The 24,903-nt window shown below is 43.7% G+C and overlaps 2 protein-coding genes across 11 annotated transcripts in view; one reads left to right on the top strand and one right to left on the bottom strand.

Annotated features, from left to right (window-relative positions):
- The window catches only part of FHOD3 (formin homology 2 domain containing 3), a 493,523-nt gene extending 476,887 nt beyond the window's left edge, over positions 1 to 16,636 (top strand). For 5 of the 9 annotated variants that reach the window (XM_074383563.1, XM_039463510.2, XM_074383565.1 and 2 more), the window contains 4 exons: positions 324 to 347; positions 1,815 to 1,989; positions 7,537 to 7,698; positions 16,023 to 16,636. In XM_074383563.1, the coding sequence (XP_074239664.1) occupies positions 324 to 347; positions 1,815 to 1,989; positions 7,537 to 7,698; positions 16,023 to 16,105 (444 nt within the window). In that variant the 3' untranslated portion in view covers positions 16,106 to 16,636. The remainder of the gene's footprint in view (positions 1 to 323; positions 348 to 1,814; positions 1,990 to 7,536; positions 7,699 to 16,022) is intronic. The other 4 variants (XM_074383562.1, XM_074383566.1, XM_074383564.1 and 1 more) reach the window with 1 other exon arrangement.
- Positions 16,606 to 24,903, bottom strand: part of TPGS2 (tubulin polyglutamylase complex subunit 2) — a 46,874-nt gene continuing 38,576 nt past the window's right edge. Inside the window, exon 7 of one of the 2 annotated variants that reach the window (XM_010335419.3) lies at positions 16,606 to 20,754. In XM_010335419.3, the coding sequence (XP_010333721.1) occupies positions 20,641 to 20,754 (114 nt within the window). In that variant the 3' untranslated portion in view covers positions 16,606 to 20,640. The remainder of the gene's footprint in view (positions 20,755 to 24,903) is intronic. The other variant, XM_039463514.2, reaches the window with a different exon arrangement.

Raw genomic sequence — 24,903 nt, 5'->3', positions numbered from 1 at the left:
TGTGGTGATCAGGGAATTGGGTAAGCTGACTGTTAACCTCAGGGCCAGCCCCAGAAGATTGGCCCGGGGCCCCGTGAGTCCTTTCTGACTCTGGTCACGTGTGATCTTGGAGTTCACGCTAGGAGTGTCCAGATGAGGACAGGAGTGTGGGGCCTGGCGGCTCCCAAGAGGATGTGTCCTCATTGTGGTGACCAATTTATTTACTTGGAATTTTATGTGACACTGAGATGATCTCTTTGCTGACTTCTGTGCCTTCTAAGAATCCCTTCTGTCTTTTCCGTCCCGTCCTGTCCCGTCCCGTCCTGTCCTGTCCTGTCGGGTAGACTGATGACGAGGAGGAAGTTGAGGTATGACCGTTTATGAACATGAAGAATGCCACATTGACCGCCTCGTGTATGCTCTGGTCTAACCTAACATAATCAGCATGAAGTGTTAGCACCGTTCAGTGCTTTAAATGATGCATGGACATTTTCTGTTTGGTTTTCGTGTGATCACTAACCACCTGGCAGGGCTCTCATCATGCCACGTGTGCCAGGGACCGAAGGGTTAAATGCATTTTCCAAGCTGTCCCTGAGCCCAGCTAATCAGTAACCATGTCACATAGTGGCAGGTTTAGCAGTTCTCTCCCTGCTGCTGGAAAAGTGGACAAGGAGTTTTCCTTTGGCAGCTTAAATATGAAAACTGGATTCTGAAATAACCACATAAAGAGTCCTCATATCAAAGAGGAAGTGGGGCAGTGGCCAAGGGCCAGGCCACAGCCTCTGTCCCCAGCCAGTAGGCAGCCTCTGATATGTGCCCATTTCCTCTGCTGGTCTTAATGGCTCCCATGGGCCAATGTGCATGCAGTGTTGGATGGCAGGGGCTCCTCCCCACACCCTGGATGCAGGAGCAAGAACCAGAGACCAAGGAGGGGGTCACTAATTGGCCCTGGAAAATGAGGAGAGAGCCATGTAGATGCTACAAGCCACAGATGTGTCCCCAACCCTGTTGCTGTGGCTGAGACACCAGTGAAAAAGGAAGCCAGCAATCTATGGAGCTGTTCTTTGCAAATATTCTTCTTTTAGTTCTTCATCCAGATATTTGGCACTGTGTACCTATGGCATTCCAGCATACTTCTTTTAAAATACATATGTCCTGACTTTTTGTTCAGTTAGAGAAAATAAGCATACATTCCTGTGTCTTGTTCTGTTCTGGGCCCTGACACTAATTCTTTTGGGGCCCTTGACAAGCCACATTTTGGAGGGCCTCAATTTCCTTTTTCATAAAAGCAAGGTGGGACTAGGTCTAGAAGAATTCTTCCCAACTCTTAACATCCTGGGCTTCTGTGACTGAATCCCACTTCTGTAATTCTACCATCATCAGTGATACTTAAGAAAAATGTAACTGCTTCCTGACACTAAGTTAAAAAATGAGGCTCAATATGCTTGGTTGGCAAGGATATTTCATTTCAATTCTCATATCAGGGCTTTAGTGTTAGAAACACATTTAGCTTTAGCTCTTCCCAGAGCCAATGCCAGTCGCTCCTGGCAGCCAACCTTTGAGGGGATCTGAGTGAGTGAGAGAGACCCACTACAACAGATGAGTGGGTCGTGGTTCTTCTGGGCCAGGGGCTTTTCTGTCTCACATTAGATCTTCCTGTAGGCACGGATGTTTTGTCATTAGTTAACAACCTCAGTGACTTCCATAATGAATGTGCTACAAACAAAACAAATAAGACAGAGGAGAGGAGGTTTGCCTTAACCACGAGTTTTAGAAGCTTGTGTTGGCTTTTTGGGGAGTCTCCCGCACCTGCTAACTGCTCCTTGGTTTTGCAGTCCGGCAAGTTCTCCAGCAGTTCTCCGGCGACCCCGAGCCAGCCACAGGGTCTGAGCTATGCAGAGGACGCGGCTGAGCACGAGAACATGAAAGCTGTGCTGAAAACCTCGTCCCCCTCCGTGGAGGACGCCACCCCCGCGCTGGGCATCCGTACACGCAGCCGAGCAAGCCGAGGTAATTTCTGGCCGCGTGGGGCTTGTCTTGTCTTCTCAGGTTGGTCACTCCAGTGGGGTCCAGTCCCTATCACAGGTTGCAGTTGGCGGCTGTGACTGGCCCTCAAGTCCCCAGGAATTCCACTGCCAACCTAACCACACACCTTCCTTCACTAGCGTCTTCATGACCCACCTTCAAGAGCTTTGTCTCAAAAGCAAACACTCTCAATGAGAGTACTTCAGTTTACATAGAGAGAATCCTTACCGGGGAGGCCTCCTTCGGGAAAGCTGGTGTGGGCAGACTGCAGCCTGCAAGCCAAACCCAGTCTTCCCCCTGCTTTTAGAAATAAAGTCTTACTGGGACACAGTCATACTTACCCATTTGTGTAGTGTCTATGGCTGCTTTGGCAGAATTGAGCCACTGTGACAGACACTGTAGGGCCCACAGAGCCTAAAACACCTACTACACAGGGCAAGGTTGCCAGCCTCTGCATAAAGCATGACCCCTTTGATTCTTCTTTGCATCGTTAGGGAGAGACAAAACTGAAACTTCCAAATGGCAGACAAGTTCCAGTTTCCAGATTTGCTTTTATCATTTGAAAGGATTAAGATGCATTTTACATCTGTGAATGTTTCCTCGTGTTTCCCTGTCTGGCCTGATAACCCGTTTACCCTCCTAGGTTCCCTCTCTGCCTGCAGGTTGAAGGCCACATCATTCAGACAGTTCTTGGAAGCCCCCTGTAGTCAGGTGCTGTCCTATCTCCCAAGCTTGGCTTTCCCTCATCCTGCAGGGTCACCACCGCATTTCTCAAGCACCCTGCACGTCCCAGAGTCCCCGCTGTTCTCATGCTGCTCCCTCAGTTCAGGATGCCCACTCCTCTGCCTGCACCATTCCCATTCGCCTCCAGAAACCTCATCCTCCCGGCACTGTCCCAATCACCAGGCTGCTCTTTCTCTTCCTTGTACTCGAGAGACCCCAGTTAGACCTACTAAACATGGTGAGCTTTAAGGAGAATCAGCTGCTGGCGACAGGCTTTCTTCTCTCGGTGTTTGCTCGGCAGAAGCTATGCCTGCAGCTAGAAGAAACCATCTAATCTTGTCCAAGCTAGGATGCTTTGGAGTGTGAAAGGGGGTGCTCGCAGGAATTATGCTGGGGAGCAAGTAAAGTGGCATGCCAGGTAAACTGGTTTATGGGTTGCCATACACATCACAGAAATGCAGTAATGAGTGAATATAGCACCCACCAGGCTTTTTCATAGGCTCTAGTGGACCTGCAGGCAGAAAGGCAGCTACAATCTGGAGGGCTGCAGTCTGGAGAAACCTGAGGAAGCCCTTCAGCCACTTCTAATAGCCTTTGCTCACTAGTGCTTTTTGGAATTTTGCTGTTGTCAACATTCTTAAATATACAGAAATAATGGTAGTAATGCTAACTTCAATATAATGGAGAAAATAAATGCATCTCTGGGTTTTCTTGAGAAGATGATGAGTTATTACTACATAACACATTTGACTGCTTGTAGTTTCCCATGAACCAAAGAACCACAAACAGCTATCCAAGGAGGACCTCAAAGGGACCTGCAGGCTGTGCTCCAGAATTCTAGGGTTTCTATGGGATTTCCAAGGAGATTGGCCCTTTGGTCTTTTTTTACTAAATTATTGACTGGTTTTCTCACTTCATGTGCCTGCAGTATACTGACTCCAGTTCTCTTTTCTTCTATCTTCATGTTGGACCTTGTTGTTTACCTTTTAAAATAGGACTTAGGCCGGGCACAGTGGATGGAGAGAAAAGATGCTGCTGGATTTGTACAACATGTGGTCATTTTTTCCGGCATATGAAAGGGAATAGAATTAGAATGGGACCGTAGGTGTTGAAATCTATAGTCAAGGACTTTAAATGACCATTATAAATGTTAAAAATAAAGACTAAAAGGGAAAAAGACAAATGGGTTAAAAGGTAGATAATTTCAATAGCAAATTGGAATAAATAAGAATCAAATAGATATTCTACAACTATAAAATAAAATGTCTGAAATAAAAAACCCATCAGATGGGTTTAAAAGAGATTGGTCACAGCAAAAGAGGATTAGGGAATTCAAAACAGGTTAATAGAAAATTTACAAACAGAAGCATAGTGAGAAAAAATGGAAAGAATAGAACAAAATGTAAGATTTGAGGGACACAGTTGAATGGTCTAACATGTGTAATTGGAGTACTGGAAAAAGATGGATCAGAAACAATATTTGAAGAGATTGAAGATATTTGAAGAGATGGCTGAGAATTTCCCAAAACTGATGATAGATATCAACCAACATATTTAAGAAACGTAGCAAATCCAAGAAGAGTAAGTACAAGGAGAATCATACCATAGACCAAGTGCTAATAAAGACAAAGATGAAGATAAACTCTTTAAAACAGAGAAGAAAGATAGAGAACCTCCTATGGAACACTGGTAATAATGATGACTCAATTTTCAAAAGGAACTAGAAGCCAGAAAAAAGGAATTATATCTTTAAACTGTCAAAAGAAAAAACTTCAATCACAGAAGTCCATCTTCAGGGAAATTATCTTTCAGAAATGAAAGCAAACCTTTTTGTACATTAAAACAGTAGATTATCCATTTTGATTTTAAGTGTTTTCCTTGTAGACTATTTCTTTAGATTAGATTTCTGTAAGGGGAAAAACAAATTTCAGTGTTTTCTTTCAAGCCTCAGTTTTCATGTTTCAGAAAAATAAAAGTAAAGTGATATTGTGCTATTATAGTCTAGAATGCTTTATCCTCTCCACCCTATCTCAAACGTCTTGCTAACACTTACTAACACATGGTCCCTTGGGTATGTAAAATGTGTGTGCAGTATTACTCTGATGGCTACAATGTGGGTACAAGGGTTCCAGGAAGAGGAATATATACATGATTAGGAAGAATGGACGTAATGGTAATCAGGTAGTGAACCAAGAGGAGTAGACATAAAGTAGAACCAGGAATTAAGTCATGAGAAAATGAAATTATCATAAAACCGAGTTTGACAATCTTGGACCTATGGCAAGATGTTTCCTTTAAACATCTCCTGACACATTACATTGACAAAAGATCCCTAGGGCTGTGTAAGATGGAAAAGTACAGGTAATCTCAGAGGGAAGATTAGAAGATGCCTTCATTTCTGGCCCAGTGCTCTAAAAATGTAGTATGAGCAAAGACAATTTATAGAGCATTGTATATTTTTAGAAGGTAGTTTGGCCTTTTAAGATAGAGAATTATAAATCAATAGATAAAAGGGAAAACAGGAAATTGCTGGGTAAAACACAACTGCACTATTGATGGTTCTGCTCGTTGTTCAGAGTCTGCAGAGGCCTAGTCTAAGAGGTGTGGTATTATGAGGCCTTTTACTTCCAATTAGAATACGTTGACTGAGAATGCAGAAACATTCAGCAGCAATTTCAATAGTTTATTTTTGAAAAGAGTCTATTTTTTTAAAATGCTGAAAAAAACTGGCCTAATAAGAGCAAGTAGATCAAGTTCCCTTGGGTCTAAGCACAAAAAGTACAATTTACTGATTTTGCATGTGCCCATGCTGTAGGTATGCTATCATTTAAAAAATAATAAAAGCTAAGCAAATCAAATTTTTAAAAAGCTATATCAACAATAACAGAAATCAGAGTCTCACTTTGTTGCCCATGCTGAAGTGCAGTGGCATGATCTCAGCTCACTGCAAACTCTGCCTCCCGGGCTCAAGAGATTCTCCTGCCTCAGCCTCCCAAATAGCTGAGATTACAGGTGCACACCAACACACATGGCTAATTTTTGTATTTTTGGTAGAGACGAGGTTTCACTGTGTTGGCCAGGCTGTTCTCAAACTCCCAACCTTAAGTGATCTGCCTGCCTCAGCCTCCCAAAGTGCTGAGATTACAGGAGTGAGCCACCGCACCTGGCCAACAAAAATCTTACCATTTGAAAACATCCTTGTTCCACAGCCACAGGTTTTACACACATGCAGGTAGGTGATAAGGCACCTGGAGTCCTGACTCTCCTTTTACAAAGTGTGAAATATTTATGTATTTAATTCAGCCATGAATTGTACTCTCAGAAATTATGACTACCTTAGAGCACAGCACTATTAGCAATATTTCAACTACACACACATATATGAAAATTACAGTCCACTGAACTGTGATCCACTGTTCCCAATCATTTCCATTGATATCTATTTTTTTTTCTTGGTTCATTCATTACCAGCCAGGTGGTTTTAAGCACCAAAACTTTTAGAAAACAATCAGTGTGGGAGAACTCAAACATTTTAACTGTTTATTAACATTTTTTCCCTCAAGTTGGGAAAAGTTGGCCGTTCCCTAGCCTCTGTTGTACTTTAGTCAGGCTGGGGGTACTTGTGTGCAGAGGCTGTGATGCTGAGAATTCTCACGTACAGGTTTTTGAAGTTGCTGTGCACATACTATAAAATGAAGTGCAGGTGGTAGAAGTGAACAATCTTGAGCATGTTCATCTTTCCTCTTGCAGCAACATATATTCACCATCGTACAGAAGAGATTTCACAAGGAAGCTAATCAATGACAAAGATGTAGTTCTGGATGTATTACACTGGCATTAATTTCTAACTGTTTAACATTGTGGTTGACCTTTGAACAACTTGGATTTGATGGAGCGCGTCTACCTACATGAGTATTTTTTTCAACAATACAGATCAAAAATAGAGTATTTGCAGGATGTGAAGCCCGTGTGTATAGAGGGCTGTATACTGTTTCTACAGGGTCAACTGTGGAACTTGAGTATGCAGATTTGGGTATACTTAGGGGTCCTGAACCAATCCCTCTGTATACTAATGGGTGACTGTACTTGGGACCCATGTTTTGATGATGCTTTGTTCTGACTTGTTTTAACATGTAGTTATTTATAAACTACAGAAAATGTGGTTGAGGAAGCAGATGAATGTACCAGAGAAAAATTTAGGTTAACGACCCTTTCTTGTTTAAAGATGGCAGTCCTGTTACAATTTTTAAAAGCTAGATAATTCAAAGATAAACTGTGCATTGTAAAATCTATTGCTTTCTACTTAGCAAGAGGTTAGGGTCACTTGACATTTGCTTGGCATGTACAATTACTGATAGAGAGCAGACTCAGTAAGACCCTCAGTGGGTCTCTGCATTACTGGATGTGCATCGCTGAATATTGATGGCTGTGCAGCAGGGTGTGGCTTGAGTCATCTGCCCTCAGATGATCACAGGACCTGGCAGGTGAAGATGACACACCTGGGGTGGACAGTAAAATATAATGAGAGACAAGAACATAGCTGCGTTACAGGGTGTTAGGAAATAAGTGCCCCGCATATGGATTTTCTCAGAGCCTTCAGGGTAGAGTCACAAGTGACAGCATTGCTCCCTGCAGTGGGGACAGGTTAGTGCTCTGTATCTGTCACTAGCTCTGGGACTCTAACTCTGGCCTTTCCTGTGGTCTGTTGCTGAAAGAACCCAGCTGCTTGGAGGAATAGTGCTGCGTATCTTCTTTTGTATTTTCCTTCTCTCTGAGTACATGGTACACTCTGGCTGTTTAATTTTTTAGGATCCACTAGTTCCTGGACTATGGGAACTGATGACTCACCCAATGTCACAGATGATGCAGCTGATGAGATCATGGACCGCATCGTCAAGTCGGCCACCCAGGTGCCCAGTCAGCGAGTGGTGCCGAGGGAGAGGAAACGATCCCGGGCCAACCGGAAATCTTGTGAGTGCATTAAAGGAGGAGTGAGTCTTCACCCTTGCAGGGATCTGCCCTCCCATTCTGGGTGAACCGGGAAAGGTAGAGACTCGGCTCCAGTGAATTGTCAGTGGCTTTCAGAGTGCCTACCTACACTCATCCACAGAAGGTTTTAGGGTTGGCTATCAACGTTGGCCATTGCAGAGGAGGGGAGCTGCAGCCACATCTGTTCAGTGTATCTGCCGTTGGTGGCCAGGCCTCTCTCAATTCATACGTTGTTCCCAGGAAGGTAGGAAAGGCCCTTAAGTGTCTGTGGTATACAGGGCTGAGTACTAGTGAAACCCATCATCAAGTCCCGCCCAAGATGCTCTGCTGGAGGCCATGTTTCTGCCCTGCACCCAGCACCAGGGGGTGCTTGCGGGCCTGGAGACTGGCCCCACCTTGGGTTTATCTGCCTATGAGCATGAAGAAGGCAAAACCCAGGGGTAGCAAGTGATTTGATGGTCATTGGGATGCTGGAAATATTTGACGTGGCCTAGGTTGGCCATTTTTTCCTTTTCCCACCAGATAGAGGATTCAACTAAATCAAAGTGACTGATTTTCCTTTTTGGTCTGAGTGTACTGCCTGCTCCTGCCCACCCAACTTGTGGGTGTGGAGTTGCCTCTGTCTGACCCTCTCAGGAACAGTGTTCTGTAGGGAAACAGGATCCTGTGGCTCCTTTGACATCTCCCTGCATGAGCTGTGGCCTTAAGTGTTTCAGAAAAGCAATCAGCCGGCCACTGGGTCACTCTAGAGGCTGCTTTAGTCTTCATTGGCTTTGCCTCTGAGAATGAGGGTTGGTGACAAGGAAAGGAAGCCAGGTGCTTCCTCCTGTTTTCTCCAAAACGTGAAAGGAGCTGAGTCCAGGTAGGCAGGAAGTTGAGTAAGAACTCAAATTCAGAGAGTCCAAAGTTGATCCACCCTTGAGATTCACACAGGAGGCGACGAGGGTGTGGTTTGTGTAGTTGGACCCAGTGGTTCTGTTTGGCCCATTTGCATGTTTGTTTCCAGGGTACAAAACACTAATCATATTCCTGCAGTCCCCTGTTCCTTTCCTATGATCTGCTTCAGTTTCTGATGAAAATTTTCCCCCAGAAAGGAAAATAATACTTAAGGTAGGGGTGGGGATACAGATGGGGATGGGGTGAGGAGCGGGGAATGAGATTCCCATTCAGTAAGATGGGTGGACCAAGAGTCTGTTTCTGACATGCTCCTAGATGAAATTGATGCCTCTGGCCTTTGGAACACACTGTGAGTAACAAGGCTCTTGAGCTGTGGTTCTCAACCCTGGATGCACATTAGAATGTTCTGCGGAGATGTTTCAATTCCGATATCTGGGCTGCACCCATGCCCACTACTGCAGAACCTCAGAGGTGAGGCCTTGAGGTCTGGGTCCCTGCCTCTTGGGTTAATGGCATTAGGTGTCAGCTCTCTCTTCATCGTATGCCTTCCTCTGCTCCCCACTATGTTCATTTCACTTTTTAAATAGAAAACTATCATTCAGGGATGGCTTGTACATCTTCAAGAATATGTTCGTAGATTCCAACATCAATATCTAAGGCCTTTACACTGCTTTCTTTTGATATTTTGCTATATTCTCAGTCAGGAATTCTTTGCTCATCTCCTGGTGCACTTGTGAAAGAACTTGGCTAGAGGCTTGCAACTCAAAGTTGGACCCCAGACAATATTAGTATCTCCTGGAGGCTTGTTGGAATTGCAGATTTATGGGCCCCCTTTCCAGGACAACTGATTCAAATCTGCATTTAATGAAATCTCCAGGTGATTCATGTTCATAAGATGAACAGCACCGGGGCATGAGACCAGACATGGAAACTCTTCTCCCAAGGGGTGAGGCTAATCCACATTCATGCTCTGGGTTACATCTGTTGCTTTAGGCCAAGGCAGCACTTCCATTTTTGCTGATCTGCAGGGTGTACAATAACGTTTTCCGTGGTTTTAATTTGCATTTCCCTTCACTCTAGGGAGGTTGAGCCTATTGCCATTTGCATCTCTCCTTTTGTGTATGGTTTGTCCATATCATTGGCCCATGTTTTTGTAGGAAATCTGCTTAAATAGCTTTTGAAATGAAACTTACAAAAGGATTTTTGAGGTCTTAAATAGGTTATCTTCAGTAGTTGCCCCTCGTTTCTTTTTGAGATGGAGTCTTGCTCTGTCACCAGGCTGGAGTGCAGTGGTGTGAACTCAGCTCATTGCAATCTCTGCCTCCCTGGTTCAAGCCATTTCCCTGCCTCAGCCTCCTGAGTAAGTAGTTGCTCTTTATTGGCCTCCTTTTAGTTCATTCAAGGAGGCCAATAGTTACTTCAAGGTCACCACATGGCAAGAACTATGCGCCAGTTAACTCCTGGTTTTTCTGGTGTGGGCAACGTCAGTGCAGAGGTCACCATGGGGAGGAGCTGGGAAGAGCCACAAAGAGGTGGGCCAAGGGTGAGGGCTGGAGAGTTAGATGGAACTAGGAGACTTCAACCTTGTGAAGCTGGAGACATCCCAGCAGGGGCATGGCACCCTGACAGAGGGTTGGAAGGGTTGGAAGCTGTCTCTTCAGACAGGAGACAGCATGGGACATTGGCCTGGGGTCCCTGGAGGCCCAGAGCATGTGCTTCTCCTCCAAGTCTGCATGGCCTCATCCTCTGGTCTACCGAGATCCAAATTCTTAGAGAGACTCATAATGTCACTGGGCACAATAACACAGTCATAATTAATTTTCCTCTTCAATCTGGCCAGAGAGATTGTTTTGCCTGTTTTTGTGGTTGACATAAAATAATTTCCTGTGGTATCGTTTCCATTTTGATTTTATGCAAAACAGCCGTCTACTCTTTTTATTTAGCCAAACACATTTTTTCTGTGACACAGTTACTATAACAAGTACAGCACAGCATGTATGTGTTTATCTGTAACAGGCTTAATTTATTAGTAATGGCACTATCAGCAGAAATTTAAGGAGGGGGAAGTTAGACTTTGATTTCTTTTATAAAGGGATGATAAACTCCAGCTTTTCACAGAGGTTAAAGGAATAAGAAAAAGAAATTTGCAAAATCAATGTGAAGTTTAGTGGTTTGGGCCTTATGGTGAAACAGTGCTGTATTTGATTTGTTTAATGATGGCAATGAAGCAAGTGGATAATGAATAACCAACATATTTGGGCCATAACTCATTTGGCTAAAGACAATAATAGTTCTGCTCTTGCAGGAAACGAAACAGAATCCATCCCATAACCTTGAAATTTATGGCCCACAAGGCAAGCTACTCGAGGATCCTCAGAGATAATTAAATATCTGCTTTCACATTTGATGCTGGTGACTGGGCCCACACATACCGAATGTCCCACCAAAGCCTGAACTTTGCAGTCAGCTGGGATAGCCAAGGGCATCATAACCAATTCACAGGTTCCCATGGCTCAGGTCGACTGCTCTTCCAGCTGGTGCCAATCAGGGGCACATTGAGTAAAATGTTTCCAATTGTCCAGGTGATCTCTAGCCTGTGAAACGGCTGATCCAGCTTACCTCGTGTCCTCCCCCACATTCTGCCCTACTGAAGGATCTTCAGTAGCAAATGATTTCTAGAGCTGATTAAAGATGGACTGGCCCTTCCTGTAAAGACAGCTGAGGGCACCTATGCATATGGACAAGACACAGGACAAGAAGCTAAACAAAGCAAATCCAAGAGGGAACCGAGGTCTCTTCCCTAAACCCACGTGGAGAGTCACTGCCCTTTAGAGGGTGTCCCTTGTTCCAGAGCAGGGCCAGGCTAGAGGCCAGGACACTAATATGCTAAGTCAGAAAGGGCTCAGGTGGAAGCCTCGGGATTAGAGAGACAGATACAGGAAGAGTTTTGAAGGATTTCACTACATTACGTGGCTCTGGTTGTTTCACGTTTAGACAAATCACCCTCCCAAACAAGGGATACTGGCACATTAAAGAGAAGGCTGGTCTTTAAGCCCTCCCCCAGTGCCCGTCTGAGTATCAGGTTCAAAAGGATGGAGGGGCAGTGAAAGTTCGAATCCAAGGACCTGTCTTTTCTGCCTCAGAGAGCCTTTCGGAGGGGAGACGTAGGGTTCCCATGGTGGTGCTCAGGAAGGTGTCATGTACCTGATCGATGGGATGTTACAGTATTTCATCATTTCTGCTGCCAAGTTCAAATGGAATCCATTTCCATGCTCAGGAATGCACACATGCACACAACAGGGATAGGACTGGGTCTCACATCAGTGACCTGGCCTTACTGAGTATCAGTCATCTTTTGTACGATGAAGGCAGTAGTGCCAGCCTCCCAGGGTGGTTGTGGGGTTAAGCGAGGCATCTATGACAGGTTCCCAACCACCTTTCTTCCCTTTAAGGCTGTGTCTCACTGCTGCCCATGGGACAAGCTGCTGGTGGGAATTCGTAGCTGCCTGAAAGTGCTTAGCGTCTGTTGTGCACATCCCTACCCAACTGTCTGCTCCCTTTACCCCCCTTACTTCCCACCACACCGTCTATTTCACTTTGGCCTGCTACAATTAGTAGCCCAGACCAATCTTCACCAGTCTTTTTTTTTTACCCCTGGAATACTTGTGCCTGTGCATATAAAGCCTGCATTGCCAGCATAGCACTTGGCTAGTATTGTTGAGATACCTCAGGCAGAGTGCTGACACTCTTGATTTAATCTGGGAAGGAGGAAGGCAGTTTTGTCCTGCCCAGAACTTAAAATATTGTGGAAAACTCTGAGTCTGTAGATTCCTGAGCTGCCTTTCCTGTCTATCGTTAGTTGAGGTACATTTTCTCAGAAAACAATGGGGAGAACTTATTCTTCCTTTCAGGGCAAACTCTGCGTTTGCCCACCCCCAGCATGAGTCACAGGAGAGGGCAGCTGGTGCTTGCATTTTAACCAACTGCTTTCTGTTCTGATCCTACCTAGGAGCCAAAAACAGTCTTTAGGAGTACTGAATGCTAATGTAGCCACAGGTACAGGAGGAGGGCATGGGCTGGGCTCTGCAAAGCCAAGGAAGCCACAGCCAGATCAGTGATGGCAGAAAGTGCCTAGTGCCCTGAGTATTTCTGAGTGCCCTCTCAACCTGAGTGAACTTCATCTTGGATTAGATGGAACTAGGAGACTTCAGCCTTGTCACCGCAAAGACTGTCACTGTCCTGAAAACCCTGCCTTTCCCTGCATCTCAGATGGCAGTGATTTAAGTCAGGGGCCCCAAACCTGGCCATCTGACCAACCAGGGTAGGTTCAAATGCAGTGCCTGGGCTCTCCCAGAGACTCTTGCTCAGTGTGTTGGGGGTGAGTCCAAGAAGTTGAATTTAAGTCAACAAGATTTGGGAATGTCTGCTTTTTGTTGTTGTCCTGGCTTTTACTGGTTCAACTTTTTATTCTGAAAACATTTTAGACTTGCAGAAAAGTTGTAAAAATATTAGGACAATTTAGCAAAACCAGGAAATTCATATTGGTACAGTACTATTAACTGAACTGTAGGCTTTATTCAGATTTCAACAGTTTTTCTATGAAGGTCCTACTTTTGCTCCATAATCCTACCCAGGATTCCACATTGCATGTAGCCCTCATGTCTGCTTAGTCTCCTCTGATCTGTAGGGGCACTTTTGTGACCTTGATACTTTTGAAAACTACCAGTTCATTATTTTGTAGAATGTCCTTCCATTTGGGAAACCTGTGCATATAATGGACAGGATTTTATGTGAAAAAAAGAATGTCCCAGGGAGCACATCTGGTCCTGCCATTTTGACTCCACGCAGAAGAAGGAGGGCATAGTGGACGGTGTTGAACAGTGGCTGAGCCAGGGCCCTCCCAGCCATAAGACTGAACTGAAACAAATGTGCAAACGGAATTGTTAAGCATCTTTAAATACCTTCATGGGTAAAACGTCTGTGGGGTCTTTAGTAATCATTTGGCCAAAATACATCCCTAAACGCACAAAGATTCATAGACTGATGTCCACACCACCTTCTGTGGCTGGTGAAATTTAAGATAATTTAAGATGCCTAGCTACTGCAGCATGGACTTCTTTTTTCTTTTTTCTTTCTTTACTTTTTTTTTTTTTTTTTTTTTTTTTTTTGAGATGGAGTCTCCATCTGTCACCCAGGCTGGAGCACAGTGGCATAATCTCGGCTCACCGCAACCTTTACCTCCCAGGTCCAAGCAATTCTCTGCCTCAGCCTCCTGAGTAGCTGGGAATACAGACATATGCCACCATGTCCAGCTAATTTTTGTATTTTTAGTAGACATGGGGTTTCACCATGTTGGTTTCAAACTGCTGATGTCAAGTGATCCACCTGCCTCAGCCTCCCGAAGTACTGGGAATACAGGCATGAGCCACTGCACCTGGCCAGCATGGACTTCTTCAGGCAGTATTTTGTATCTTGGTTAAGAAGTCTCAGCAAGAGGTCTTTCTTGTTAAGAGAGATATTTTATCTTATTTACTGTTAAAATTATCTTTGATGAACACTCTAAGGAGTGTTTAAAGAACATAAAAGGTTATTACAAACTAGTATTTTTACTGCTGCCCCACTGAACAAATTCTGTTACTCAGTTGAATGTAATCTGCCTCCAGCTGAGACTCAGGAGCCAAACATTTTGTCTGGTTCAGCCAGACACTCACTCTGGAGGCCATGGGACCGGGGGTGGGGGAAGGAGAAGCTAGTGCAAGAACCGCTACAGATAGATGGCTCTGAGGCCCAAAGCTAGGCTTGGAAATAGATGGCTCTAAGACCCAAGTGAGTATGCAGTGGCATGATTTGAGAGAACCCCTCACCACATATCCCATGTCTCTCTAAAAATCCGTACTTGATGTCTGTGTTTTAATTCTTTGAGTTAAATGCTGAATATACTTAATGAGTTCTGAATAAATTACTTATTGATTGACCACTTGATAGATATGATATTGACTCCTGTTCCAAGTTCTGATTCCTGGAAGTAAAGGAGTCCTTTATTATTCATAATAGATATTAGTCCCCATTGATTCTGCCATGGATATAGGTCTTTCAGATCTTTTGTCCACAGGCTGGGTGAGCTTTTGTTCAGGGGATGATGGGGAGGCTTAGACTATGAGGTGTGGCCTACAGATGCATGAGGTGGGCCCTGGCCTCTGGGGAGAGGATGAGGGGAGTTGGCAAAGGAAATGGGGAGACATTAAGGTGAGCTGACTGTCTCCAAACTTGGATCAATAGCCGCCCTGATCATCTCAGGAACTCTGGCTGATTTGGGATTTAGGTTGAAGGCAGATCCTTAACATTTTTCTTCGGATAATGAATACCCCAAACTCTGTGTGACCTTTAAAGAAACACAGAGTGGGTCAAATACAATTTGTAAATTAAGAAAAATGTAATTAGTGACACTTTCAAATGAAAGGACTTGTCTTGGGTGTGGCAGCAGCCTTATCCAGCCTATATTTTGATGCTGAAATTGATGAATACTAAACAGTGGGAATACCATCATGTCAAGCTAAACACAAGCCAATTCTAAGTCAGTTAAAGATGAGCAGCCCTCCAGTTGTCAATTGTCATCCCCCAGTGAGAATGCTCATTGGCCCTTTTTAAGTCTTGTGTGTTCCATAGAAAACAGCCATCAATTCCACCCAGAATAAGTTTGGCAGTTTGCTCCTTAGCCTCCATTCCTTGAGGAGACTCCGGTTATTTTAATTATTGTCTCTAGGGGCCCTTTAGTGAGTTGAGGCTAAGACCCACAGCACTCATGGAGAGATTCATCCTGACTGCTGCCCCTTGCCCTGGCTTCATGAACTTGCTCTGTGGGGCCATGGTTCTTGAGCATGTCCCCAGCTATCGTTGGTCCTCCCTTGGATTTGTGAGGTTGTTGGGTTTTGCGGATCCCCTTGCTGGGCATTGGTTGCCTCACCTCATTAGTATTAGTGGAGCTTGCATTTTTCTCTGCTCTGGAATCACCTTCCTAGCTCTGATACACTCCTCATACTGGGCAGATGCTGAGGTCTCTCCTGCCCTCTGCACTTCTGCGGTTTGCACCCTCTTCTCAGAAGCCTTGTGAAGGTGAGCCTCTCCTCCTCTCTTCTTTATAAGTGCCCCCACCCCTCCTCTTGGCCCTTCAAGTCAGCACCTGTGGCATCGTTAGGACAGCCTGTGTAGCCCCAAACTTTTTTTTGCCCTAGCAGACAGACTGCAGGGCAATTCAGCAAGAGCAGAGGGGTGCAGAGCGTGAACCCTCTGGCTTCTCTGGAAGTCCCTGGGGAGAAGGGGGGACTGGAGTGTTGACTGCCCTGTGCCTTGCTGCTCATACCCCCTTTTCTTCTTATCCCTTTGGCTGTGACCTGTGGCCACCGCTGCAGTGCGAAGAACCCTGAAGAGCGGCCTGACACCAGAAGAAGCCAGAGCCCTGGGCTTGGTTGGCACCTCGGAGTTGCAGCTGTGACACTCGTGGGGTAGCCCCAGGAGTGTGCTGAGCAGAAGGCAAGCTCTTGCCAGACGAAACCCCTCCTGGTGGGGTTGGGGAAACTTGACATTAACACCCAACGGTTTGAAAAGGGAGAGTCAATTCCCATTGTCACTGTGCAGCTTGTGTTGCCTGCTACGCATTGACTTGGATCTCCAGGAGTCCCCTGCACATACCTACTCCATCGTGTCAGCTGTGTTTCTCTTGATTCTGTGACACAACTGGTTTATTAGTTCAAATTCAAAAGTGTGACACCTTTTCTGGGCAAGGAACAGCCCCTTTAAGGAGCAAATCACTTCCTTCACAGTTGTTACGGTAATATGAGGCAATTTGATTAGCTTCACAGACTGAGTCTCCACAACACCAAAATATCCAGATGTAAACCCCAAACGTGTACACAAAAGAAAGCACAGATTGTTTACCAGTTGTGGATTTTAGATGTACCAAATGTTTATACAAATACATAAATGTACACCATGTTTCAAATACTAAATAAATAGTTTAATGCCATCATGAGAAACCTTTATTCTCCTGGGAGCAGGACGTGCAGCAGTTCCACAAGCTCACCTCTTCAGAATGGCAGGATTCTTCTCAGTGTCATCAGAAGCACCCTTGCTTGGAACGGCCTTCAGATCCTTTGGGGCTGTATTTTGTTAATAGAGTGAGTAGCATCAACACTGTGCTCTTTGGAACTCCTTTTATAATTGGACCTAGGTCCTTCTTGCAGGATGTGTTAGCTGTTGTTAATCTAATATCTATCGCCTTACCCATGATAAGGTTTCTTTTGCCCCATTGTGATGGGGAAGCAAAAATGAGAGTAGCATTTTACAAATCTGAACTATTCCACAACTCACTCACTGGCCTCTTATGTAAAAAATTGTTTTCTCAAAAAGTGTACTAAATCACCAAAACAAAATGGAAATTTAAAAATTTGTGTACAGGGAACCTCAGAATCGCATGCTTAGTATAGTCATGCATCACTTAATGTTGGGGATATGTTCTGAGAAATGTGTCATTAGGCAATTTCATCATTGTGCAAATATTATAAATATACTTATACAAACCTAGAGAGTATAGCCTATCATGTACCCAGGCTATATGATATAGCCTGTTGCTTCTAAGCTACAAATCTATACCGCATGTTACTGACTGAATACTGTAGGCAGTTGTAACACTGGTATTTGTGTTTCTAAATATACCTAAATGTAGAAAAGGTACAGTAAAAATACAGTATTGAAGATTTAAAAAAAGGTGCACCTCTATAGGGCACGCAGTATGAATGGAGCTTGCAGGACTGTAAGCTGCTCTGGGCAGGTGAGTGGTGTGTGAATGTGAAAGTCTGGGACATTACTGTGCACTTTTAAACATCTGGCAGCATAATAGGTTTGCTTACACCAGCATCACCACACACATGTGAGTACCGCAGTGCACTGTTAGGACAGCTAGGGCGTCACTAGGTGATAGGAATTTTTCAGCTCTATTATAATATTATGAGACCACTAGCATATATGTGCTCTATTGTGAACCAAATCACTGTTCTGTGGCGCATGACTATACGTGGTTCTCAAGCACAGGTCATCGACAGCTGAGGTCAGAGGTAAAGGCACCGTGAGGGGCTCTCAGCAACTGCAGAGCAATACTGAGGGGGCTGAGGCCCAGGTGGTGGCCACACCCTCCACAGACCCCCTTTGGCCTGGGGCCGAATGGTTCCCTATGAAGAACCTCTGCTTCTGAAAACAGGGAAAGGTAAACCATTGCAGCAGGTATTTTGAGGGGTTGAAAAATCATAAGGTCACTAATTCCATCTTTTTCCCACTTTTAAAACTTCTGTGACTCTGCATTCCTGAATTTGGGGATATGTGATTTATAGACAACGTGCAGTAGCATTGCTTAAAAAGCCAAAGATAATATATTTTCCCCATAAGCCTCTGTGCCTGTCTTCCCCTCTGCTCTAACCCCACTTACAGAGACAGGGAGCTTGCTGAAGCAGTCATTTGTCAAATAGTACATGACGGATGTGAACATCCCAGGAGAGCCTGGAAGTTGCAAGAGTTGGGTCTGTATACTATAGACTGTTGAGTTTATTTAATCACCTTACTGAAAAGAATATATAGGGTATTAATAGTTATTTTCCATATGCTTCTAAATAACAGGAATAATATTCCGCTTATGATTTAATAGTTTGTGTTTGCCTATTGCTTGGCACTGAATGAAGATTTGGAATGTTTGTATTACATGAGATAATGATGCACAGACAAAAGGAAGCTGCATTTTTGTCACATTGCTTAGTGAACAAATATGTCAATGTCCTCCTGGAGGGTCCTTGGTATTCTGCTGAGTTGTTGCTTTAGAATGGCAGGTCACATTCAGAAGGAGGTGATTGAATAAGCCTAATCTTAATTTCGTTTTAGGGATTGAAAAGCTCTCAGAAGCGGCAAGCAAGGTCAACTAATTTCTTGCTTACAGCTAAGTAAAAGGGGTCTTGTTTATTGGGCCCAGCATCTTGAATAATCCCACTGTAGTATGGGAATAAGATAGGGTGGTGATTCCCAGCACAATCTACGCATCAGACTCACCTGGGTGCTTTAAGAACTACTGATATTTGTGTCCCTCCACCAGAGATTGTGGTTTAATTGGTATGAAGTGTGGTCTGGACTTTGGAACATTTAAAATAGCTTCTCATCTCCTACCCCCTGATTCTAATGGAAATCACTGGGTATTTTTTTTCCTCTCTCTTTTTTTTTGGTAGGGGGGTGGAGTGGGAGTTGGAGACTGAAGATGATGTTTTTGAGAACTTTGCAAAACCAATAATAATTCCCCATGACAGAATTGGTTTTTAATCACTATCAAGTAACTGATCAACTAGGACATGTTTGAGCAAAGCTGCCCTCATGCTGTGTGCCCTGAGATCTGTGTCGCTTCCTTGCCTGCCCTGAAAGCCAGGAGGTGGCAGCAACCAAGTCCCTCACTAAACATTTAGAGTTGAAATGAACATTTGAAAAATCCCCAACAATGTGGAAGGAACATTGGAAGTGGTATAAAAGGCCAGCCCTTGCCACCTCTCTGTTTTTTCTTCACCCACAGAAATGCCTGCCAGCTTAGTGGCAGGACAGACATGGTGGGTCAGAGGTGAATCCAGAGCCCTGTCCACAAATGTCAAGGGGCAGTCAGGTTATGGCAGCAAGTACTGGGAGCTCTAGAACCATCTGCTCTGGATTGCTGCTCTTCCCTTTGGATTACTCAAATCTACTAAGGGACTAGATCCATCAAAAAGGCCTAGAAGAGCCTATAAGAAAAATCAATCTGCATTGTTAAACTTAGTGGTTCACACTTTTGTGAAACTGAAGGATGTTTTCCTATTGCTTGTTTCCTCTCTTGATGCCAAACATTCTGACAGCCTCTATAAGCAATTTTTAATTCAGGATGTTAATTTTTTTCTAAAAGACCTTCAGGAAGCATGAAAGTGAATAGTACCTTACACCTGTAAAATGCTATTGCTCATCTGCCTGGGAATTACCACAGATGTTCTTGCTCCTGTGTCTTAGCACCTGTTTTAATATGTATTGAAATTACAAAACTGCCAGAAAAGGCAGGCAAACACTTTTCTGTTAAAGCTGTCTGGATTTGGGTTTCTTTGGAATATTAAGGTTTTTTTCTTTCTGTTTAAAAAGTAAGGATCTGGGGATGGTGAGGGAGGGTACATAGGGCCTTGGAGGGCTGATGACCTAGTTTTATTTTCTTTCAAGTGCACTGTTAATGCAGTGTGGGTGGAGGGGCAGGCAGTGGGGAACAACAGGGGCTAGGAGTAGGAGACTTGGTTTCCAGGCTCCTGGGCTGTGAGTGGCCTCCACAGTGTCCGTGTCTCCCACTGTTTCTGTGTTCATGGATACACCTGAGATGGTGTATCACCGAATACCACTGTAATAGGTTGAATGATGGCCATCTAACAGAACAAGGTCATAATCCCTGGAACCTAGAAATGTTACCTTCTAAGGAAGGGTCTTTGCAAGTGTGATTAAATTAAGGATGCTGATATATGTGGATTGTCCTGGATCATATGAGGATTCTCTAAACCCAGTCATGAGTGTCCTTATAAGAGAAAGGCAGAGGGAGATTTGATACACACCAAAGGCAATTGTGAAGACAGACACGAAGACTGGAGTAACATGGCCTCAAACCATGAAATGCTGGCAGCCACCAAAAGCTGTAAAAGGCAAGGAACAGCTGTAAAAGGTAAGGAACAGGTGCTGCCCTGGAGCCTGCAGGAACAGCACAGCCTGCTCTACACCTTGATTTTGGCTCAATAAAATTAATTGAACAGCTAGCCTCCAGAAATGTGATAAAATAAATTTTTGTTTCATTTTGTTTTGTTTTGGAGATGGAGCTTCACTCTTGTTGCCCAGGCTGGAGGGCAATGGTGCAATCTCGGTTCACTGCAAACTCCAACTCCTGGGTTCAAGTGACTCTCCTGCCTCAGCCTCCGGGGCTTGATGCCACAGGCTCTTTGGTTCTAGTCAGTCTCCATGCCTGTGGAGACACACACAGCTCCTCAGCTCCCATCGGAGAGACTTGACAGCCAGTTTCCAGTGAACACATTTTCTTCTCTTCATTTTGCTATTGTAAGTTATCTGCTGTAGGTGGAAATAGAAATAAATGAATCTCAGTTCAGAGTTTAAAAATATTCCAGAGGCATGCATAGCATGTTACGGGTAGCACATTAAATGAGGCACAAGGTAATAGGGGCCCTTATGTTCCTCTGTGTCAGCAGTGGTGTTCCTGGACTATATGAGAGGTCACTGCAGTATATGGGCTATTCAGTTGGCCCAGCTAAGCAGAGAGCTTGGCTTTTTCTCTTTCAGAAAACTAACCAGAATTTTTTTTTCTTTTCAGAGAGAGACTCCACTACTAATAATATCAGCTTAAAAATGCTTTTAAGCCCTCGATGCTCTTTGGGGAGGGTGATCCCACTGGGGAACAGCCAGATACTTTCGGGCAGGGCAGTGGGCTAGGAAATAGATACAGTTGCCTTTCCAAAAAACACTTGTCATGTGCCCGGGGGAATAATTATAATTTTTTAAAGCCCAATTTTCAAGTAAGAACTGAATAAAAATGTGGTAGTTATACAGGAAGAGCTGGCTGCCTGAGAAACTTATTGTAGCCATTGTATCCAGTCCCTGAAAAGAGGCATCCTTGATGATACGATTATTTAGACAAGGTGATTTTACTGGAACTCAGAACACAGCAGCAGGTGGTAAACTGGCTACAGAATAGAGCAATTCAGTCAACTTCAGAGGCTTTCTTGGCTTAGATAATTAGGCATACGATTAGGAATGTCGTGAGAATAAAGCAGCTCATTTACGAAGATGCAACCCATCCTCAGAAATGCGATCTCAATAGAAGGAAATGAACTCTAATCCAGCTAGCTAGCCCCTCTGTAGCAGGCGGTATGAAAAAATAACGTTTATCTCTTTGGAAGAAAAACTTGCCTGAAATTACAAGCGTTCTAGTAATTTAGAACTTTCTGTATCTATCGACCAACTGATTGATCACTCTGTGTGTGTATACACACACACATATATATAGAAGTTCACTAGCTGTTGGGTTAAATTAAACTCTAGGGGCTTGTGTTTGTGAACAAATGTAAGACAGATTTTTTAAATTTGTCTTGTGCTTAAATTCCGTTTCTAACTTATATTGAAGATGGCTTACCATTTTTTAATGGCCTAAAAACATGATTTGTGAAGGTAGTTATTAAGGCCACAGCCATCTATTGTAGAATCTAATTTTCAAAGGAAATTGAGTTTTTCTGATGAACATTAAGTTGCTCAATAAACATACATTCTAGAGCGCCAACACAATGTTCTAGAATGTGTGGCCAGGATCTAGAACCACCTGTGGTAGCTTAAGGACAGACCTAAGGACAAACCCACAAGTACCATCCATATCGCTGTCTCTATCCTATGAGATGGCGTTTTCAAAATAAGGCGAAAAGTATAAAGCTGTGAGCTGGGGCCTCAGTAAAGGTGAACTGTTTTTCCAGAGGTTTAGTCTTGTGTTTAGCATGTTCCACTCTTAGAGCTTTTGCTTGAGGGATGGGGTTTCTCCTTTACACTGAGCTCTACTCAGGCTTTGTGTCCCTGCCCTAGTTGGTTTCCAACATACTCTTTTTTAGTCTTTATGCTGTGGAAGAAAATTTAACTTAGCTGGTCTTCACGGGAGTCCCAGTTACCTCAGAGCATTTTTTTTTTCATTTCAAATTTTTGTGGGTATACAGTAGGTGTATATACTTATGAGGCACATGAGATGTTTTGATACAGACATGCAACATGTAATAATAACATCATGGAAGATGGGGTATCTGTCCCCTCAAGCATTTATCCTTTGTGTGAGAAATGCTATTTCTTGAACAATTATTTCTGAGGCTACGAGGATGATCCAAAAGCTAGGCCCTCCTGCTACCTAAGAGTGCAAGGGAGAGGAGCTGCTTTAAGACGCAGAAAATCCTGAAGACCTAGAACCTGCTCCGTCCTTTCCCACAGCTTTCCACACTGGAGACTGTGCAGAGACCCAGAAAGGCTGGGTGGCCTTGGGGTCTTTGACTATCAAATGGGGAAAGCTCAGAACCTGCACAGCCCACTCTGCAGCTAAAATGGATAGCAGCAGGTTAACTCATCCTTGGCTTTTCCTATGAGCCATGAGCTGCAAAAGTAATATGTAAAGCAGAAAAGGATGTTGTATTTTAGGTAAAAAGGTCTCAAGATTGGGTAAATATCCTTTTTCTTTGTTGAGTATAGCATAGTATAAAACAGCTTTTCACCAGAATTATTCTGAAAATTATAAAACAAGCCATGCTTGCTCTAACTAGGGCTGCCCAATGGAACGTTCTGTGATCATGGAAATGTTCTATCTATGACTATCTAATATGGTAGCCACTAGACATATGTGATTACTCAATACTTGAAATGGATGGAGATTGAGGAATGAATTTTAAAATTTTATTTTAGTTTAGTTTATGGCTATGTATTACTGCAGGTCTGAGAGAATATACCTTTATATGTACTTTGCTGCTGTTTATTCATTTTATACACAGGAAGTTTTTATGTTAAATTTAGTTTTGTACACAATTGCTTTGGACTGCAGTTTCCTCCATCAAGAACATAAAACAATGTCTAAGAAACTATGTGATATGGTTTGGCTGTGTCCCTACCCAAATCTCATCTTGAATTGTAGCTCCCATAATTTCCATATGTTGCGGGAGGGACCCGTTGGGAGATAAGTGAATCATTGGGTGTGGTTTTCCCCATACTGTTCTCGTGGTAGTTAGAAATCTCACAAGATCTGATTATTTTATAAGGGGTTTCCCCTTTTGCTTGGCTCTCATTTTCTCTTTGCCTGCCACCATGTAAGATGTGCCTTTCACCTTCTGCCATGATTGTGAGGCCTCCCCAGCCACATGGAACTGTGAATCCATTAAATCTTTTTTTTAAAAAAATTACCCAGTCTTGGGTATGCCTTTGTGTCAGCAGTGTGAAAATGGTCTAATACACTATGTCCACCCCTTGCCTACATTGTGTTCTGAGTCTTGGGAATTCTTGTCCATAAAGGAGAATTCAACGTGAAGTCAATACTATCAAATATACACTCTCCTCTCTTGACATATCCCACCTAGAAGAAGCAATCTCTCCTCAGCAGAGTCCACATCAGACCTGTGAGTATAACTTGGTTATTATAATACATACCATGGCAGAACACACATCTTTAACAGCTAAATCCACCTTACAATAATGCTTTAAAAAGCATTTCAGTTCTGTGGTGGTGGGATGTGTTTTCACTGTGTCACCCTCTGGCTGGTTTTCACTACTGCATTTCACCCTTATCACTTGGGAATCCTGCTCACAAAAGATTTTATCCATGTGAGACTCTGTAGTTGGTTGGATACTGAAAGCATACAGATAGATGGTTTCTTTCATAATGCTCGCTACATTTATCAAGGATGGTATTGGACAAGGCCTGGGTGCCAGTAGTATAGAGAACATAAAGATGTGAAATTATAAAAATCCCATTTTCAGAGCCACAAAGGTACACTGTCAGAAAAAGAGTTTTGAGCCAGGGCTAGTAAGTGGCAAGAGGCAGCCTGGGAGACAATGTTTGGATGCTAAGACATTAGAACATTGCTAACATCTTTCATTATGGCACAGTTTTATGACAGGGGTAGTCTGTGGGCTGAACTAAGGCATCCTGCCTTTAAAATAAAGTAGTGACTGTCTTTTCATAATTTGCATCAACATTTAAATTAACAGCTTTTTAACTTTTTTCTCAATTTTGCTTGTCATGTGTTCCTATCGATCCTGAATTATGAAGCAGTTCTTGATTTAGCACAAGATTATGTATTAACTGATTTTAGGTTTATTAATGGTTAATGGGTTCCATACTAAGCAGCAATGGATTTTCCAAAGTCCCCATCTGATATGGTCTGGATTTGTGTCCCTGCCTAAATCTCATGTTGAATTGTAATCCCCAGTGTTGGAAGGAGGAGCCTGGTAAGAGGTGATTGAATCATGAGGACAACTTCTGCCTTGCTATTCTGGTGATACTGAGTTCTCATGAGATCTGGTTGCTTAACAGTGTGTAGCACCTCCCCCTTCACTCTCTTCCTCCTCCTCCATCCACGTAAGATGTGCCTGCTTCCCCTTCAGCCATGATTGTAAGTTTCTTGAGGCCTCCCCAGCTGTGCTTCTTATAAAGCCTGCAGAACTTCCTATCAATTAAACCTCTCT

The sequence above is a fragment of the Saimiri boliviensis genome, chromosome 13 (genome assembly GCF_048565385.1).
Source record: "Saimiri boliviensis isolate mSaiBol1 chromosome 13, mSaiBol1.pri, whole genome shotgun sequence".
Lineage (NCBI taxonomy): Eukaryota > Metazoa > Chordata > Mammalia > Primates > Cebidae > Saimiri > Saimiri boliviensis.
Note: the sequence above shows the minus strand (reverse complement) of the source record. Positions and strands in the feature narration are given on the sequence as shown.